Genomic DNA, 21,448 nt, shown 5'->3' on the forward strand with positions numbered 1-21,448 from the left:
AAGGTTTAAGAAATAGTTGCTCTTGGTTATGTAAAAGCTAAAATGACAATCCAACAGCGTATTTGGGATATGGAATTGCAAAATCATTTGAGTTTGGCCTCAAGGTACCCTGAATTTAGAGATAATGGGATGATATTTTCATACATAAAATATCTGGTGGACTTGAATATTCCTAAATTCAGGAACGCTTTCACTCTGGCCTGGTTCAATGTTCTGCCTTCAGCCTTTTGGATGGAAGGTTTGGAAATATACCCTGCCAAGAATGGGTATGCCCCTGTGAGATGGGTAAAGTGGAAACAGGAGGCCATGTTCCGCTGTATTGCTCCTTTTACCATGATTTGCGCCAAACATTGATAAACCCTATCTTGCAAGCAACCCCTGGTAGACCAGATGAATACTACCTAAAACATCTTTTATTGGATCAGAATCCTCAAGTTACTCTAAAAGTGGCCAGTTTTTGTGTGGCTTCTGTAAGCCAACAGAAATTGATGTTGAATAGTTTTATTAATGACCAATTACATTTCAGATTCAGGCTGAGACTGCTGTGTTTTTATGTATGTATTTTATTGTATGCATTTTATCGGTTTATATATATATATTATTATTGATGATGTTTTCTGCTGTACTGGTCCATGACTGAAATAAACTAATTTGGGCTTCAGTGGCAAGGAAGCCTAAATTGATATAAATAGACGGGATGAAAGAATGAGGTAGGTGTCATTGTTTTAAGCATAAAAGGACGAAAACGTCTTCCCTTGCTGATTGGTTGGACACATGGTTTGCATGCAGATTCCAGATTCCATCCCAACATCTGTAGTTTAAAGGGTCGGGTGACAGATGAGGAAAGAGCTTTGCCTTGATTCTAATCAAAATACTAACAATACTGGATTGAGTGGACAAAATATTCTGACCCCGGTATAAGGAAGCTTCCCATGTGGGTAACTGTCGGACAAAGTCCAAATGTCAGAGCATTTGACTGTCTGCCCAGCATAGATGACCACCCAATCATTGTTGTTGCTGCTGCTGCTGCTGCTGTTGTTTACATTTCTGTACCACCCCATAGCCAAAGCTGTCTGGTGGTTTAGAAAGATTAAAAACCCATTAAAAATACATTATACAAAGTGTAAAACCATTTACATAAAACATATGTAAACAGAGACAATATATATCTAAAAACACACATATATTTTAAAAAAACACTTTTAAACAACCATAAGACAAATCCATAGTGTACAGGTCGGTTCATGTCGGGAGAGGGGCTCCATGAGGTATTGCAGCCCTGTCAAAACTGTTATAAAGTGCTTTAAAGCAGTAGTGTAGATCCTGCCCTGGTAACTCTGGGAAACACTCCTGCCTAAAAGCCTGGAGAGTTGCTGCTACTTAATGGAGATGCTAGACGATTCAGTGGCCTGGCTCAGTAGAAGTCCTATGCTCCTATCCCCAAAAGGAAAACAAGAGCAGTGATTTACCAGGGTCAGGGACTAGAAAATAGGGACAGTTGAAATGGAGGCATGTAGCTGCTCTTTATAACCTATAAATGCTGCTGCAAGTGCCTTTAATTTTCCGCTTTGGTACAAAGACACATGAATGGGCGGCATATGCTGAACAACATATGAACTATGGGCATGGGTTTGTTAACCCATTTGATGTAGCTCATTACTTTCCTTCTCCTGCTAGGCACAATTTCCTCCTCTTCCAACTTTTTCATGGACTTTTTCATCTTCTTCCAACTTTTTAAAAATTATTCGGTTATTCTGACCAGAGTCAAAGATGAAAAGAGCAAAGGTCAAAGAGGGATATATTGGCAGCATCATTTTTTTATTATTTTTTATTTTTACCTTCTGAGCCCATGTTGCCATCTGTAGAGCCAGCATCTGCTGTTGTAGATACATTTGAGACTGTGGGTTCAGAAGTCGCTTCAGGAAGAGGGGCCTCTTCCATCTTCTCTGGAAAGGAAGAGAATGCAAGGGAAGTTACAGGAAGCCTCATCTTACTTTAGGGGACATGCTGAAACTTTGATGCTCTTCAGCAAAGTGGAGACTAGTCAGGATGCTATTTTGAAAGGCATCTCATGTTACATTCAAGATGCTGTGATGGATGCACAAAATGTTCCAAATTGGCAATAAGGGAATCCAAATGCTTGGAACTGAATGTGTTACTAAATTAGGATTGAGAGAATGCAGAGTTTGTTAATTTATGCACTTTTGTTTACAGAACTGGTCTTATTTCCGTCCGTCCTTTTTATTTTTATACTTTGAAATTTTCTCTTGCAAGGGTTACAGTTAGGGCCAAAACAGACATTATGAAGTTATTTACCCCTCCCCCATTTTTACTCTAGAATAGGTGCAGGGGAGTTGATCCGCATCCGTACCCTAGCATGGGGGTAGATGGGCTTTAAGCCTTCCCCCAAACACACTATGGGCCCAATCCTTCCCCCCCTACACACACACACACACACACACACACTTGGGGCCCCATAATGATAATTTTGCTTTACAGATCATTAATTTGTAGTAGAAATTGCTGGTATGCCCCCTCACCCATGCCAATTTGGATCAGGCCATAGTGTGTGGAAGAAAGGGTTACTGCCCCCCTACTCCCCACGCTAGGGTTCCAATCTGGATCAGGCCCCATGTGCCTACTCTAGTGCAAAAATGAAAAAGATGTAGCTGCTAGCTAGCCTTTAAAGTAATGCATATTTGGGCCCTTTGAAAGGAGGAAATATATGGATGGATTAGATCCAGAGTATTTTTTCCACCAGCATGAGCATCCCCAAGTGGAGTTTTGCTCTGAATGCTCTTGCTGGAAAGGGCGAGGGAGAAGATTTTTCCAGAACAAATTTTTAGGGCTGGGTAGCGGACTGCAGGGGAGGGGGGAATTGGCAAAGAATGCCTCTTCCCCTGTTCAGTCAACAGAAAAGTTCTGCTGGATCAAAAGCTTCCATTGATGGAAGAAGCTCTTTCCACCTAAGAGAGATTTTTGCTGGATCCAACCCATAGTCATGTCCCTTAAGGTGCAATTTTATGCATGTTTAGACAGAAAAAAGTCCTACAACTCCCAGCATTCCCCAGCCAGTTGTAGGACTTTTTTTCTGCCTAAACATGCATAGAACTGCACCCTAAGACAGATGAGCTTATTCACAAATTAGATTCCAGATAGAAAACAGCAGTCTACTTTTACAGATGCGAGAATACCAATCACTCTGTTGTTGATGTGTTAACTGCCCTCGAACAAAAATTGTTGCAATATCACCCTGGTCATGATGGCTTGTGAGGAACAATCAGGGTAGTTGTTTGCTTCCATCTTGAACCCCATTTACCTGCTTCTTTGACTTTGAGTTCAAATTTGACCTTGGAACTTCCAGCAATGACAGCATACGTCACATCATCCTCTTTTCCGACATTATTAATGGTCAGTGAATGCTTGTTCCCCTCTGACTTGATGACATACTTCTCACTTGCAATGATTTCTACACCATTTCGCTGCCACTTCACCTTGACACCTGTCTTCTCTGTCTCTGCTTCAAAAATAGCCACACCTCCTGCTACGACATCTGCTGTCTTCGGTTTCTTGGTGAAAGCTGAAGCTGAAGAGAAAGCAAAAGAAGTTTACTTTTTGCAGCAAGACAGAAAAATACATGTTTGTCTGTCCCTTTCTCGAATCTTCTCTTCTGCCTACATAACACATGAAATATCCAGAGAAAAGTTCCTTTTAGAAGTGAAATGGATTATTCACAAATTACTCTAATGCAATTTGAGCCCAGAATATTATATCCACTTTAGTTCAATGTACGTGATATGGAGCATCGTTACATTAAGATTCGAACATATAAGACCGATTTTGCCTGCTTGCATTGGCTGCCTGTACGTTTCCAAACCCGATTCAAGGTGCTGTTTTTAACCTATAAAGCCTTACATGGCTTGGGACCACAATACCTGACAGAATGCCTCTCCCAACATGAACCTACCCATACACTACTCTCAACATCTAAGGTTCTCCTCTGGGTGCCTACTGCAAGGGAAGCTCGGAGGATGGCAACAAGGGAGAGGACCTTCTCTGTGCTGGCCCCCCAATTATGGAACGATCTCCCTGATGAGGCCTGCCTGGTGCCAACATTGTTATCTTTTCGGTGCCTGGTCAAGACATTTCTCCCAGGCATTTAACAGCATATGTTGAGTTTTAACTGACTCCAGAACAATCTTTGGCCTGGCTGAGAGTTTAAAAAATGTTTTAAATGTTAGTTGTTTTTATGTTTTTAAATTTTGTATTTTGATTTTTAATATTCAGTCTTTTAATCTTTGTAAACCACCCAGAGAGCTTCGGCTAAGGGGTGGTATATAAATGCGGTAAATAAATAAATAATAAAAATAAAAGGAAAAATCACATTTCTTACCAAGGCGTTTGTGCTTCCTGCTTTATGACGCGATTGTTATGGGCTTAATTACATGGACGGAGAGACCTGACCATGTGGTTTGAATTGAATAGTTCCCCTCTGTTCAGTTCCATTGAGACAGCACCATCTAGTGGTGGAAGATCCCACATTCCCCCACAAATGTTACCACTTTAAAAGTGGTTCTTTTCATGGTGGAATGTCCAATGGGAGACTTGTTTTCTATTTGCAGGCAGTGTTCGATGTAGGAGAGCATTAAAAATGCGGTTCCCACCTGCTGCTGTTGCTGGGTTTTACTTTCCCTGTCTGTCCTACTTAGAGTCCCCTGTCTCCCATCCCCCTTAATTGGGATTATATGGCAGCTTAAAAAACCCAGAGACGCTAATACGGGGTTAGGCAACCTGGTGCTATCCAGATGTTTTGGACTACAACTCCCCTCAGCCCTATTTAGCATGGCCCAATGGTCAAGGATTATTGGAGCAGAAGTCTAAAACATTTGGAGGCCACCACCAGCAGGTACTGCACCCATGCAAGCCCTATACCACAGGCTCTACTATACCACTGATGGTAAGGTGATCATGCTTTATATTTATTTATTTATTACACTTATATACTGCCCCCATAGCCAGGGCTCTCTGGGCGGTTTACAGAAATTCTAAAATAAAAATAAAAATGAGTATACAAAATTTAAAATTCTAAAACACAGAACATATACACATAAAGCATTAAAAACTGTTTAAAAACTAAACATCTGGGTGATTAAGATGTGCTGCCATATGCCTGGGCAAAGAGGAAAGTCTTAACCTGGCACTGGAAAGATAGCAGCGTTGGCCCCAGGCGAGCCTCATCAGATTCTATAGTCTGGGGGCCACCACCGAAAAGGCCCTGTCCCTCATTGCCACACTCTGAGCCTCTCTCGGAGTAGGCACCCAGAGGAGGACCTTAGATGTTGAACGTAGTGACCGGGTATATTCACGTCGGGAGAAGCGTTCCATCAGGTATTGTGGTCCCATGCTGTGTAAGGCTTTATAGGTCAAAACCAGCACCTTGAATTGGGCTCGGAAACATACAGGCAGCCAGTGCAAGTGGACCAGAGTAGGTGTTATATGGTCGAACCTTCTGGTTCCCAAAATCAATCTGGCCACTGCATTTTGCACGAGCTGCAGCTTCCGAACCGTCTTCAAAGGCAGCCCTACGTAGAGTGCATTGCAGTAATCTAACTTGGAGGTTTCCAGAGCATGGACAACTGAAGCCAGGTTATCCCTGTCCAGATAGGGGCGTAGCTGGGCCACCAACTGGAGTTTGTAAAAGGCACTCCGTGCCACTGAGGTCACCTGAGCCTCAAGTGACAATGATGGATCTAAAAGAACCCCCAAGCTACGAACCTGCTCCTTCAGGGTGAGTGCAATCCCATCTAGAACCGGTAGAACACCCCCCATCCTGTCTGCAGAATCACCTACTAACAGCATCTCAGTCTTGTCTGGATCGAGTTTCAGTTTATTAGCCCTCATGGCTAATAATGGCTTGAAGGCCATTCATGGGTTCAAGAGATATCACACTGCTGCTCCATATTGGAGTGTCCTGCTAATTCAAGGGGAAAGTTTGCTTTTCAGACATCTTGAAAGACCCATACAGAACATGTCGTCTCAGGGCAGAACTCCGGTTTGTTAATCTGAGGTAAAGTATCAGACAGTTTAAACCATTGCCTTAGTGCAATGGATATCAACATTTTAAAACTTCTTCCAAGGGATTTCAAGCCCTCGTTTTAATACTAATACATGTGAAATGAAGAACATTATATGCAGAGTAACTTCAGTTGGGGCATGTCTACACCAACTATTTATCCCGGGATTGTCCCGGGATCATCCCTGTGCATCCAAATGACACACAGGGGATCCCGGGAGCAGGCAGGGAGGATACCTCCATTTTCCTGGGATAATCCTTAGGTGTAGAAAGGGCCTTAGACTCTGGCCTCATGGATATTTAAAACCTGGTTAAAAAAGGAGATGGAGGATTACAGGGAGATCAAAGTGTTAAATGTGTAGTTGCCACTGTGTTGCAATGCACCATGGGGTGTCAGTCTCTCAAAACAGAAAGAATCCCTCAGTAGCAAACCCAGAGGGCAAAACTCTACAAGTGTGTACAAATGACGAGAATACAGCTCATTTGGGAATCAGGCCAGTTCAGAAGACGGCCGGATGACAAGCATCTAATTCTTGGCTCCTCTCCCCATAGCATTGGGGATAAAAAGATTTAGAGAAATAGTTTTGTAGAAGCCCAGTTGTTGTCACTCATCCTGTTAGCTACAAAAGTATCCATAAATATGTTAATTACGTGACAACAATGCATCCTGTAAAAGTTCCAACTTGTAAATGGCAGCTTTTCAGGGTATGCCACCAGCAGGAACTTTCTGTGCTCCTCCTGCAGACGGTTCACGAGAGGAAGGTTTTCTGTTTATACTATCTTAAACTAACAGCCTTATTGCTATACAGTTAAATACACAGAAAACTCAGATAGTTTTCATCATCATACTAGCCTCAGATTAGTTTTATTGCTCATCACTTTGGGTATTTTGTAGCAGGGACTAATAACTCTCACAAATTAAAAACAAGTCTCCACTGAACTAGGATATCAAATTTCTCTTTCTCTGAATCATTTTGTAAGTTCCAATCTGACTCTGTTTAAGCCATGGGGACTATACTGTCACTTTAAATTATATCTTTCAAGATGGTTCAGAGAAAAGAGACTCCTATTGGAACAGATAGTTCTTCCTGAAGAGTAGCTATTTTGATTTGTTGCTGTCAAACAACTTGCCAGAGTGCCTTAACCACAAACGTTCTCTGTTGCGCTGACAGAAACTATCCCTATGTCAGCCTGCAGACAGCTGAGCACTGGTAAATCACTGCAGCTCCTACGGAGGGAATAGGGTGCTTTGGGCTTGCAGCTTCTCAGTTGTCCCCAGGCCACGCAACATCTGTACAATGCTGGCTCCAGCTTTTTGAGGGTCATTGGGCAAGGCACCTTCAATAGGCTCCTTCCCTCACTAAGGCCTAATCTACACCAAGCAGGATATTGCACAATGAAAGCGGTATGAAAGCAGTATATAAAAGGCAGGATATAGCAGGATATAGAGGTATGAAAATGGTATAAGGTATGTGTCAATGGGCCCAAACAGTTGTCAGTACACTTCAATACCGCTATAAAGCAGTAGTGTGGTTCCTGCCTTTTATATACTGCTTTCATAGTGCAATATCCTGCTTGGTGTAGATTAGGCCTGCCTTATCATCCCATTGCCACCAGCTGCTATTGCTCCTCATCGCCTCTCTCATCATTGCTACCATTTGCTTGCTTTTACCGGCAGAGAGCCGCTAAGCAAGTAGGCCGTGGCATCTGCTCCTCCTCCTCGTCACCACCACTGTCGTCTGGCCCAGAGGCAGATGAGCAAGCGGGGGGGGGGGGAATCTACACTACTGCTTTAAAGCGCTTTATAACAGTTTTGACAACTGTTGGGGCCCAGGACACACTGCATATACAGGTTTCAAAACGTTTTCAAAGCGCTTTAAAGCGCTTTAAAAGCAGTAGTGTAGATTCCCCCCCAGGCTGCAATGATGAAGGAGAGGAGCACGTCGGGGCGGTGCGGTGCGGTGCGGGGGACTTTTCAGGGGTGTAGGACCTCAGCAGGTGCCTGTCCATGCCCTATGCTGCCCCTGGACATTTTAAATTGGGCTCAGAAGGGAAATATAAATCCGTGAAGTACAGAGGTGTGAACACTTGGGAAAAGTGAAATGGAAAAAATTAGGGGGGAGGGCTTTTTGTTTGTTTCTTCCAAGGACAGTTTTTTGTTTTTCAAAAAATTGAACAGTTTTGGATTATGACTTTTTTTTTAGACTGATGAATAAAATATTTATTCAAGTTGTTTATATAGTTTTACCCAGCCTTTACTACCCCCAAAGGATGACTCAAAGTTATGCAATAAGACTGTTATAGAAAGACAAGTGATGTGAACTCTTTGGAAATAATGAAACCATGGGGGGGGGGATGTTGTTTGTAAGATTCCCACCATAGTTATTTCTTCCATTCCTTCTGAAAATTATTGATCTAATGTATCTTTTACTGATAAACATTTAAGGATGCTACATGTCATGTTCAGTTTCTCAACAATATCATAATATGGAAGAAATGTGCTTTCTTGAAAACTTGGGCTTTGTTCTATAGAGTCCTTTGTTTCTGAGTTTGTTCTGGTTAGACACTGTAGGAGGCATTTAATGTAGTTCTAATAGAAAACCCACATAAGAAAGAAACACTATAGGTTACCCTGGCTCTTCCAGAACACCATGTGGGCTATCCTATCTACGTTTCTTTTAAAAAATTAACTTTAAGGGTTGGGTCTATAGGACTCAGTGCCACCATTTTAATAACATTTTCAATTAGACCTCACCACCAGGGAATGCTGCCTCAGCTATAAAACCTTTTAGCTCTGCCACTAGTAGAAACCCTCTCTAAAAGAAACTCAACAGCCTGATTCCTATGACATAGGCATAGGACTGATACCAACACTAGAGACAACACTTCAAAATGAACCAAAACAACAACAACAACCTGATCTTAGTTAATTGAAATTATTTATAAAAGTGAATAAAATGCCAATCTTCAAATAATAGGTTGAGATTGCTTAAAGGGTCTAATGTTAAATATGACCGCTTACCATTCCTAAGCTGAATCTTTCCCAGATAAATAAAATAGCTTTTTCCTTTAGATTGGATTTTCCTAACAACCCCACAAACAAGAACAGGTATAGGAATTTTCTTAGCTTTCCTTACAAACAAGAACTGATGCTGTATACCAGTCTTCCTCTGCCCCCAGTTCTTCCTGCTTCTTCTGACTTCTAGGATGTTTCAAATGTTTCAAGGACTACATGCTGCCAGGTATAAGATAGAAACCTATGTATAACTTTGCTCATAAAATTTACCATGTTTGGTACATTACATTTAAAAAGTTTAGTTTATTCAGATAATAATTATAAATGTACTAATTGAGTTTACCTTTAAAATAATTGTAATGGTAACTCTATGAGCAAGCTAAGTTATACATAATGTAACGTATGTTCCTAAAGCAGCCTTCCCCAAACTGGTCCCCTTCAGATAGTTTGGACTCCAAGACCCAGCATTCTCGACCATTGTTCATGCTGCTGATGGGAACTGAAGTCCAAAACATCTGATGGGCACAGGTTACGGAAGACTGTGTTAAAGCAATAAAGTAAAGAGTGCTAAAAAAAGTATTGCTTCTTTCCCCCTTTCAATTTCCCCCAAAATTTCCATTCCCCCCCTGAAAAAAACCCCAGGGAAAAATGTGGGTTCCCCTCCTCATGACTTAAATTTTTTCAGAAATATTACATTTCTAGTGGAGCACTGATATAATGGATTTTAAGCAGACCACTTCCATGAGATGATGTGTTATTGCATTTTACTCCTTCGAACTATACTGCTTTCAGGGACAGTCCTATGTAGACCATTCATGCCAAGAGGTTATGAAAGCCTGAATGATAGTTGCCAGGTCTAAATCTGATTAAAAAGTCTGGATTGCAGCCCAGACTTGAAGCTCCTCACGACCAGGAGAGGCTTGAATAACCAATGATAACTGAGTCCACATCCTCCTGACCAGTTCAACATTTTTTCCATCTTGTCAAGATTCAGCTTCAGTTGGCTGAATGAGCAACCATGTATTAGCTTTTCTGCATGAGGCTATTAATCGGCTGTATTTACTTTTGGATTTATCACAGAATTGAGATCCAAGCACTACCCAAAGAGCATTTCCATTCCTGCTTTTCCACCACATAACCTCTAGGTGGCACTATGGTATAGTGGAATAGCACAAATTCACAAAAAGAGTTTGTGCTTTCTTTCATTTTCATAATTAAATGGTGCATTTTCCCTGCCCTATAAAAAGGGCTGGTTAGACACAGAAGCATAACTGGAGGATCACAATGTCATCTAAGGAACATGTAAACAACCATGATGAACGCATGATAAATAGAAAAGCTTGAAGAACCAACATTTCCTGCCAGGAGGGAGGCAGGCATCAGCAATTCTCTGCTGGCACTGTGCTGCAACTTTCTATACAATCTTACCCAGCAATATACACTGTATAGTCATAGGGCCAAGACTGAGCTCCACTGAACTTTTCAAGATGATAAACTTCTAGTACCTCCTTGCCAGGTATGAATAGAATCATTCAAGAACAGTCATATGAACTGCAATATTGCCATTGCATGACCAATACTGTCAACGGCTGTCAAAAGATCAAAAAAGGATAATCAAGGTACATGCTTTCCTTTGCCAATCTTCAGGCATTAATTGTCAATGGAGGGCACATCCATTTTGGGACCAACAAAAGATGCTTTATCTTGCTCTTGGACGCATTGTAAGACTGTTGACCCCAGCCAATGCTTGAATTATGGAAGGAAAGGAAGGGAAGCCCTTAATTAAATCTACAACTCACACTCAATTCTTCCAGTTTTAGTTAAATGATGGTTCCCATATAGGGGTTGGTCACAGCAGCAAAGAGTGTGTGTGCTCACCCCCAGTAGTTCAATCACAGCCCCCAGCATAGCTTTGGACTTCAGCTCACTCAGGTATGAGAATTTATTTTAAGAACTGGCAAATTTAAGAGGTACAGGAATCTAATTTTTAAGAATGAGAATCCTTTCTCCATTATTTAGTTTCATACACTGTTCATTCTATGAATTTCATGCTATATATCCAGCACAGCCAGGTCACACAGGAAAACAGTTCACTTCCTACATTTGAATTAACATGTATTTTTTCCTCTTCATCAGCAAAATAACTGGCAAAGAATTTGGCTTGTGCACTTGGAAGCTTCAAATGCATCAGTGAGTGAGCGAGTAAATGTTTTGCTCTGGAACTATATAAAGTTACTGTAAATTCTTTAGCTGGAAAGTAGCAAAGGCACTTTCTGCACTTACAGGCTTAGCTACCCCTTGATCCCAAGTTGTTAAGTCTCTGTATCTTACATTCTTCTTCCCCTTCAGCAGCTGAGGCTGTAAATTCCAGTAACATGAGTAAAAGACTGGCAGTAAGGCACACACTCCCTGGCTTACTTTATAACCTTGTGCATGTAATGGTTCTGTACATCTGTTGTCCCACTGGTGCAATAATGCATAAAATAGTTATATTTATATCTTTTCTTTTTTTTGGTGCTTCCAGATTTGCAGATGAAAGCACTCTAAGTACTATTTAGAGTTCTATCGTGGGATTGTATCCTCCAAGAAGAAAAGTGACCTAATTTAGAATGGGAATGGACAAATCTGTCAATTTTGGTTTCTCTCAGTTTTTCAATTTTCCAGTTTGGTTTATCTCAGACTGAGAATTTTTCCAATCTTAAATTTGATTCATCCCGAACATTGCATGAAAATTCATTTTTCTGCACATTTGTCCTAACACATGCATTTCCCTCCAATATACACTTTTCTTTATGGCAAGATGCTTTTCCTAATAGATTTGAAATATATATATATATATATATATATATATGTGTGTGTGTGTGTGTGTGTGTGTGTGTGTGTGTGTGTGTGTGTGTTCTCTATATTTTCCCACATATTTGAACATTATTTTCTGTAATATGTACATTATTGTATGCAATTTTATTGGAAAACTCCATTACAAAATTCAGAAAACTGCAACTTTCAAAGGATAATTAAGTTTCCATTCACAAAGTAGTTTGAAAAATGTGAAATGAATTTTTGCCCATCCCTAATTTAGAAAACCTATCTTGCCATTCCAAAGTGAGACTCCAATTATGTCTCATTCCACGTTTCAGTTCCTACAGAGAGTGCAACTTATCTTGTGAAAATGGGAATGCCACTGCTATCTGACTCATTCCCCTCTCCTTTACTTCTCAAAAATAGTTTTCTCTTGGAAGTTGAACACACATTCATGGGGCTTAGTATAAGCTTAGTAAGTGCATTGCTGCTCCCTCACAACTATGTGGATTGTTCAGTATTGGGGATGTCCAGTTACCTACTTCCCTATTTTGACCTTGCAATTGTTCCAATCATAAAGAAATGCATAATAAAATTATTTTTAAAACCCACATATAATAGTTTTAGAGATGAAGTGGAAACCTTTCTCAGCCTGAGGGTGAGACTGGCACCCAGAAAAACTGGGGGTTGATTGCCAGCAGTGGGAATGGCCAGGGGCCAAAGCAGGCATAGTCACCCCACTTTAACATCCCACGCACACACACACATGCACACCATCTACACAATTCAAAGTGCTTTATATACATTCATTCAGAAATCCTTGCTATGTATTCTTATCCTGTACTGCAGATGTAGGGGGAGCTATGGCTGAGAACTAATGAGTTCATGACAGGGATGCTATTTGATAGGAGCTCTCTTGATTTTTATTATGCTTCTGGTGGTGAAACCTTGCTACAATCAGAGTGGCCAGAGAGAGAGAGACAGGCAAGAGAGAAGGGCAAAGGGGGTAAGCCAGGCCCAGTTCATCTGTTGGCAGGGGCAGCTGCTGCCTTTGGCTTCTTTGTGCAAGGGCCTTGCTCACGCCAATTATCTCCCTCAAGGGCGATTACCTCTGAGTCCTGGCTCACACATTTGTGGTATATAGCGGAGAGATGGTGAGAGACATTCACTCACACATGGGCAGAGATGATTGAGAAAAGTGACAAGTTGTGGAGGAGGCATGCTGAATCTTTCTCAGCCGATGGCGTCTGTGCTGGAATTTGCCCACCAAAACATTGGCTGCAAGGCTTAGGGTCAAAATAACTACAGACCCAATTCCAAAACAGATATGTCTTTTGAGAAGGGTCAAGAATAAAAAAACCTTAACCATAACAAGTAGAACAGCTATATTAATATGTAAAAGCATGAGATGAAAATCTAAATATTTAGCTATGTGTATAGTTCTGACAAGTGACAAACAGTGGACAGCAAACTAGACCGAGGACTGAAAGATCTGGGTTCAATTCTTGGCTCTGCCATGGGCCATGGCTAGACCAGGCCTGTATCCCAGGATCGCCCCAGGATCATCCCTGTACATCCAAGGCCTTAGCTAGACCTAAGGTTTATCCCAGGATTGTCCCGGGGTTATCCCTGTTCATGTAAATGACACACGGGATATCCCGGGAGCAGGCAGGGACGATCCTGGGACGATCCCAGGATAAACCTTAGGTGTAGCTAAGGCCCAAATGACACACAGGGGATATCGGGAGCAGGCAGGGACGACCCATCCATTTGCCTATGATAATCCTTAGGTCTAGCTAAGGCCATAGACTCTATCCTGTTGCATATTACAGTATTCATGACTCACTTTATTTTTTATTTTATTTTATTTACAACATCTAAATACTAATAAAAGACTTTCCACAACTTTGGAGTGAAAATAATGGTGACTGGTCTCAGACGGTTATTTTAAGGGCTATCAGGATAAAGAGTGGCTGCTTCTGTACAAAGCTGTTCAACACTACGGAGACATTGCTTTTCCACAGTCTCCTGAGAGGGAGGAGGGCCTACAAAATGGAAAACTAGTAATAAATAGTTCATTTTTAAAAGAAGTCTTTTATGAAGATATTTTTTTGAAATTCCAATCATAGAAAATATAAATTAAGTAATTAATCTGAATGCGAAAAGGTAATCAGTAATGAAAGTTCTGCTGCCACCACCCTTAGAGGAAATAGAAACTACTAATTAAAGGCAATTCAAAACTGTCACAGCAACTAAACTGGAAGCAGCTAATTAGCTAATTTAAAAGAAAGAGGCAAGGGGAGGAAGCTACTAAATAAAAGGGACCACAGCCCGGAAAATCCTCAGAAGCACTCTGCAAGTCCAAACTGGCCTGGGCAAGTTGGAGCTGCAATTGCATTTTGAGATGAAATGCTCCACAAATCAGGGGCTTTTCTATACACTGTATGTACTCTGTCGTGGCTGCACAGCTGCACTCTGTTGTTTATAGAATGTAGCCGCCAATGCGCAGCCACATCGCATTAGTCCCAGCGAGGCTGCGCATTGTTGACGTCTTGTTTTACCATGGTTTTTTACTTTGCTCCGATGTCACCATGGTTGTTTGTGTGTGTGTCGGTGGTAGCTTCAGTACAGGTTACGAGAGTGGGTGGATCCCAATGCAGGGTAGGCGTGAGAATACAGGGCCGGGGGCGGTGAATGTTTAGTCATGGTCACCATGGTGACATTAAAGTCTGATTCTGCAATGAAAGTAAGGACAGTTATTACATATAATGCCTAAATTCAATGAGCTGTAGTTGCGTAGATACAATGTTTGTGAAAACAAAACAAAAATGCTTTTGGAAGTGGTCAGTCACTTTATATTTGCTGTGCATTACTGCAGTGTGCCAACAGTAGAGTGACCATATGGAAAGGAGGACAGGTCTCCTATATCTTTAACAGTTGTAGAGAAAAGGAAATTTCAGCAGGTGTCATTTGTATGCATGCAGCACCTGGTGAAATTCCCTCTTCATCACAACAACTACAGCTGCAGGAGCCCTGCCTAATGTGACCAAATGCAAAAGAGGGCAGGGCTCCTGCAGCTGTTGTGATGAAGAGGGAATTTCACCAGGTGCTGCATGCATACAAATGACACCTGCTGAAATTCCCTTTTCTCTACAACTGTTAAAGATATAGGAGACCTGTCCTCCTTTCCATATGGTCACCCTAGCCAACAGCACTGAATTTTCCTTGCTGGATCACCTGTGCTCACTTCTGCCACGTAATGCTATTGTTGCCACTTTCAAGCAGTGGTGCTGTGGGTTTGGGGGGGGGGAATCAGTAGCAAAAGTGGTGCTGTATAGGCACTCACCTCATCTGAGAAAAGACAGGAGGTCAATACAGGAAACTGGAATGTAACAGTGTCATTTGGATTCTCCAAATGGATGTCTATTCCAGGTCAGATGACTAGTGTAGAAGCAACCCATAAAAATGGGTTCTTTTCTTTTTTTAAAGTGCCGCATAAGAAATTATATGACTTCCAAGCACTTTAGACAGGCAGGACTTGCCATGTGTTCCAACAGTTCAGCAGAAAAAGGAGTTTTCGCCAAGTGACACTTTTCTCACAATGACACGCATGCTTCTGCAAAAATCCCTCTCTCTCATACAACAAATAGGAGGTACAGCAGCATCTGTACTTCGATGTCATCTGATCACCCACATTCAATATTGGAAGTAGCTTAGTTACACAGGATGCTGCCTTACACCAGGTCAGACTATTATCTGTCTAGCCCACACTGCCTGCTCTGACTAGTAGCTGTTCTCAAGAGTTTCAGGTAGAAATATTTTTCACCATTTATACCTCATTCTTTTAAATGGAATTGGCAGGAACTGAACCGGAGACCTTGTCTATTCCAGGCACGTGCTCAACCATTGAACGATGTTCCCTTTCCATGAACTGCCTGAGTTTACTGCTGTTTTCCCCCGAGACCGAGCGAGAAAGAAAACATCTCCAAAACACCCAACAACGATGACAGGTTAGCTCACATATCTATTACCGTACTTCCTACTAGAATTCATATTGAGTTAGAATATTGAGGCATCAACCCAAATTAGGGGTGTGTAGCGGGGGAAAATACCCTTTTTGGAACCCATTTTGATATTGTGAATAGCTTTGGTCAGTTTAATTCAGCACTTTGGACTGACATCTTGCTTCAGTTCAGCTTTGAAGCAGAAATTTGCTTCAGTTTGTTTTCCAAAGCTTCAGATGTCTTCCTCATTGACTATACATAGGGAAGGAATCCAAAGCTTTGGGGGAAAAAACCCTGTGGATTTCCCCTTTGATTAGAAATGGGGGAACTGACAGATTCCAGAACTGGATAAAATTTGCAAGCATATTACCCCCTTTTGAGGGGATGAAGCTTCCTAAATTTCAGACTAATATGGCAGAGGGGTTGTGCCATGATCCTTTCAAGTGTGCTTTAAAGTATAAAACAGATGGTTTACCTTCACTGTGGTTTTGTGAGCAATTTGCATGAACATCCCATACAATATAGAAATTCCCCTAAGTAGGTTCCCTGCAATATTTCAGACGGCTGAGTGGATGGGTTGAGTTTTTTAAAAAAACACCTCATGAGGCTTTGATGGTGGGTGGGGGAGAACTGATTGCAGAACTACCCTGAGAGCAACATGAGTTTTGACACATTCCTGCTTCATTTTTGAAGGAGTGGGTGAGACTTCATCAAAATCTGAAAGTCTACACTAACCTAGTGCTGTTGGGTGGGTGTGGGTGTAAGTCACACTACACACCACAAAAAATACAGCCAGACAAATACTATGCACTATTACTCACAAATACACACACACACCCCAACCTACAAATAACATTGAACATAAATCAAAAGCAAGTACAGCTAGAATGGGGTGGAAATAAGTGGATTTGTCTAATGACTAATACTCAAGACACAAACAAGAATGAGAATAAAATGTAAAAAGCTAGGATGGAAGGGAGGGGATTTTAGGAACAGATTGGCCTGAAATAAGGAAAGGTTTAGGTCACATACAACAACAACAACAACAACAACAACAACAACACCCCAACATCAACAACTCCACCATAAACTCTTTCAGTTTTGTTGGTCTGGAGAGAAAATTTGTAAAGAGGGTTGTAAGCAGAGCTGTGGAGAATGCAAAAAACTAAATAAGTTTCACCACAGTTGGGGTCAAAGGAGAGTCATGGGCAAGGAAAACATTTGTTATGGAAATTCTTGGCCCTCACAGTTTCTCAGCCTGATCATCATAGGACTTATCACCAAAGGTGGGTAGGGGAACTACGGAGAGGACCTATGGCAAATGGGCCCACCACATAGTTGCAGAACCACATGACACCTCATGGTCCCTCTATTCATTAGCCCATACCTGGAAGTAGCTCCATTTAAAAAATGGCAAAAATGGCTGCGGACCATAACGAAAAAGCTTCACCAGAATTGGCAGTCGCTTTTGCTGGTGGACTATTTGGTCACCAACATTTTAATTTTTTCCCCACTGAAATGATGAGAAAAACCCACAGAGTTCCCACCAGACAACACAGGAACTATGTGGATGGCATGCTAACTCTCCTGCAGAAGGTGGGTAGCATTCTGCCCATTGTGGGGATGGAAATCTCCTGCCACACAACACACTAATCGTGTTTTTGAGTGATCTACGGTGGGTTAGCATTTTGTCTGAAGAGGCCCATTATGTTTTCTAGGAATACACCTAAGGTTTTTTTTGTTTAGCAGGGCTGAACAAGAATGGCTTCTGAAAATTCTTCATGCAACTTTGAAGGCAGCAAAACTGAGGTCACCATTTTGTCAAATATTCCCTGGAGCATGGCAAAATCCTCACACAGTTTGTTTGGGACAGGGAAGGAAATAAACTGTTAACTAATACTCTGCTGTTAGTTAACACTCTGCTGTAAACTTACATTTGCCTGGAAGACAGTGAAGGAGAAATAACAATAATGGGAATCACTTTTTTACCCAGAAAGTTTCCAGGAGAGATACCACCACAGGCTGAATGGAACTATATTGTTAGCTCATACTGGTGGATGAAAGGACACAATGGGCCGAGAGGCCTAGAAGGACATGGAGCCAATCTAATTGCTTCCTTCAATAATATTAAAATAACATTAACCAATATTAGAACTGGATCTGTATTTCTGCTCTTGATTTTGCACTTGATTCACAGAGTGAAACTGGGGAGTCCAAATATTCTACAAGGAAAGGATTGACACTTTCAACAGTTCACAAGGAGCTTGAAATTTATTTATTTATTCAAAAAATGATCAGAAAAATATTTCCTGAGAATTTTCAGCACAGCCCTTTTTAGTGCACTCCTAAAATGTAATGTTTGAATGCAACAAATATGGGTTTACACTCACTTGTATTATTCACGTACATTTGTCTGCCAGCTGGGATTAACTGTGGCTCCCAAAAGTGTATACTTGATTTGCTACTGTGTAATGTGTGAAGCAACCCCACTATCTAGTTTTCTTATGGATCCTTTTCAGTCTATGACTACTGTCATATCATCCTAAAATCTGTTCACATATTACACAGTATCAAATCTGCTCGCCATAAAGTGTAAATTCCTCTGACAGCTGAGATGAATCACTACTTCCTGACAAATGCATCTGTAAACCTATTTACAGACATGTGTTCGTCATGTTTATACATCACACTTTTACATGTACGTATCTAATATTTTTACAGAGACCTTTTAAAAATATAATGTGTGAGGCAGCCATAAGAAACATGAATCAAATACTTCAAGCGGCCTTGCATGTAAATAGAACACAGTGGTACAACCTGTAAAACAACCAATGCTGTATCTTACAAATGAATATATTTAATAAAGAAAACACAATACTCAGAAACGTTATACGAAAAAACTCCCACCTCTATTAAATTAAGGATATATCAAAAGTTGCAAGACTTGGAAATGGCATCTTCTCTATTTAACAGCTGATGGTAAAAGAGAACAGGGCCCTTTACGAACCTTATATTTGATCAAATATCAATCAAAGAATTACAAATAACATTCCAAATTCAGCAATGATCATTCTCCCTATTAATTAGTGATAGAACGTGATAGAAATTATGTACACAACTTTCATAAAGGCAGCAGTTACTTAGAGATATGTCCTAAAGAATTTAGATTTTGCAGCTGTAGACAATTAAGAGAGAATTCATAATTACAATAATATGGCATCTTTCTCTAAACCTAAACAGCCTTTCAGAGAAAGTATCCAGTGCCTTTTCTGGTGACAAAATCAATTCTGTCCTGGTATTGTCTTCAAAGGAGATGAAGGAGATAAATGTACTATTCATGGATCCCAGAGACTACAAGGACTAAACTTAGTGAGAGAAATCACAGTCTCAAATGCCTCATTCTCTCACTCTGCTGTAAACTTACATTTGCCTGGAAGACAGTGAAGGAGAAAATAATAATAATGGGAATCATTTTTTTTACCCAGAAAGTTTCCAGTAGAGATACCACCACAGGCTGCTTCCACAAACTTGAAAGTGATGACGAGAGGAAATAAAGAACTTGGAAATTCAAACAATTTCACTCTTGCCCTTGTGATGAGGTATGCATGTGGTTGTGGTGTGTGGTTGTTTTAAAGAAACTAATCTCACTTAATTTAATTATCCTAGAATTAGGCTTCTATGTGCTCACTTCAAAAGAAAAAAAACCACCTGTTTATTTCCCCTCAGTCTCCTTGTTGCTAAGGCATCTGGTTTCGCTGCGTTATGAGGAGAGGTGCTCCACCTAGCAGTCACACGCTTAAACAGGCGGGCGATGTACATTCGTTCCGTCTCCAGTTAGGGTCCTTACCTGGTTTCTTTGCAGGTTCTGGCATCTTAAGGCTTGCTCACGAGCTGAAAAGCCAGGAACAGACTGAAACTGCAAGGAGACTGAATGTCTTCAAAGACCCCCACCCCACTGCCAAAGAAATACTCCCGGGAAGCCCCCCCTCCCGCTCCTCCCTCTTGTTCCCTTTCTGTTGTCAGCACCACCACCTTATCAACAGTACAGAGCACTTGACAGAATTCTTCAGCCAGGATAAATATAGCTGGGTTCCATGCGTCAGGGAGTGTGTGAACCACCCAAGACAGGCCCTGCTGCTCATTTGATGGAGGATGTATGCAAATCCCAGGGCACACAGTGATGCTCATTGCCTAGTCCTTTCCACCACACGCCATTTGCATCTTTAGAGTTACCACGCATACTAAACCTCTACATATAAACGTCAGTTCAGGGAGGATGGGCACGGTCCAGCCTAAGTGAAGCCCCATTCATTTCAATGGGAGTGTCCCTTCTTCGCAACCCACTTATGGGAGACTTGAATGTCAAAACTCCCATTGACTGGTATGGGACAGGGTCATAAAAGGGATTCAGTCATACAGGCAGTACCCACCCACCCCCTCAATTCAAAAACATGGATTCCCAGAGGTTGGTTTAGCCCCCGCCTGGTAATGTTCATGAGTATACTCCCGTTTTTTGTATCTAAGAGAGTGATTGTCTTCAGTTAAGAAAGAGGGGACACTTGCAACACTAGCTCCCCTCTGGCATGAAATGGCCTGACCTTCACTGACATGGACACTCTCATGGATGGTGGTGACACATAATGTGTCTCCATTTGAAAAGTGCAGTGTGATGCATTCTGCCCCCACCTCAAGAGACCAGCGATACACGAGACTTCTCCTTGTGCTTCCTGTCTGTTCTTTGCCAAGGCACTAGCACTGTCTGTACTTTGCCAAGGCACTAGCAATGTGGAAACCCAAGTGGAAGCCTAGTTTCCATTACATGGTTTTGCCCCACTCCAACCCCCTCTGCTCTGAAGTTTGGGCTGGAAACTGGCAAGCAGCCCCATTATATTTATGACTCTTACATAAACTCTCCCCAGCTGTCCAATTCAAAAATACAGATTTATTTCTTTGGCTCTGACTCATTCTCATGTTGAAAGGCCAAATGGATGGCCTCCTTTTTGTTGCTACAGTGTTGCTGGCTGCCAGGTGGCAGCATTGCGATGAGCATGTGTTTTGTCCAGTCTGCACTGCATTTTATGATCTTTCACAGGAACACCCTGAATCCCAGAATTCATTTGACATTTCCGAGGTCAATAACAGGATATTGAGCACCATAAGGCTTTCTTCAAATCATCAGGTGGGCCAATCTTTGGGTTATCACTGTAGGAAAGCAAGTTGAGAATTCTCCTGGTGGACTCATTTAGCTGTATTAGGAATCAGGCAGGAACTTGAGACAGGTTTTGTGTAGACAATGGCTGCTCATGGTGAGACATCATTTGAGTGGCAGGGAAGGAAGAATCCAAAACGGATGAGCTGCTTCATTGTGGTAGGAATTGAGCTGGCACCCAGTTCCTGAGTTGAGTCTGCAGGACTTTTCATTCATTTGTCACAGGCATGCAATACATGGGCATTTGTTTCCTACTTCCTGTGTGGTCCTCGGCTGAATTCCATTTCAGAGAAGTTCAGGGAGGGGGGCTGCATTCCAATGGTGGGCAGGGCCAAAGGAAAAAGGGG

The 21,448-nt window shown here is 41.6% G+C and overlaps 1 protein-coding gene across 1 annotated transcript in view; it reads right to left on the reverse strand.

Moving 5' to 3' along the window:
* Window positions 1-19,829, reverse strand: part of MYBPC3 (myosin binding protein C3) — an 84,849-nt gene extending 65,020 nt beyond the window's left edge. The window contains exons 1-3 of the mRNA XM_063118832.1: window positions 19,740-19,829; window positions 3,320-3,586; window positions 1,839-1,946 (exon numbers count right to left, since the gene is read on the reverse strand). Coding sequence (XP_062974902.1) covers window positions 1,839-1,946; window positions 3,320-3,586; window positions 19,740-19,764 — 400 coding nt within the window. The 5' untranslated portion in view covers window positions 19,765-19,829. The remainder of the gene's footprint in view (window positions 1-1,838; window positions 1,947-3,319; window positions 3,587-19,739) is intronic.
* Window positions 19,830-21,448: the final 1,619 nt, after the last annotated feature.

This window comes from Elgaria multicarinata, chromosome 2, assembly GCF_023053635.1.
Source record: "Elgaria multicarinata webbii isolate HBS135686 ecotype San Diego chromosome 2, rElgMul1.1.pri, whole genome shotgun sequence".
NCBI classification, from domain to species: domain Eukaryota; kingdom Metazoa; phylum Chordata; class Lepidosauria; order Squamata; family Anguidae; genus Elgaria; species Elgaria multicarinata.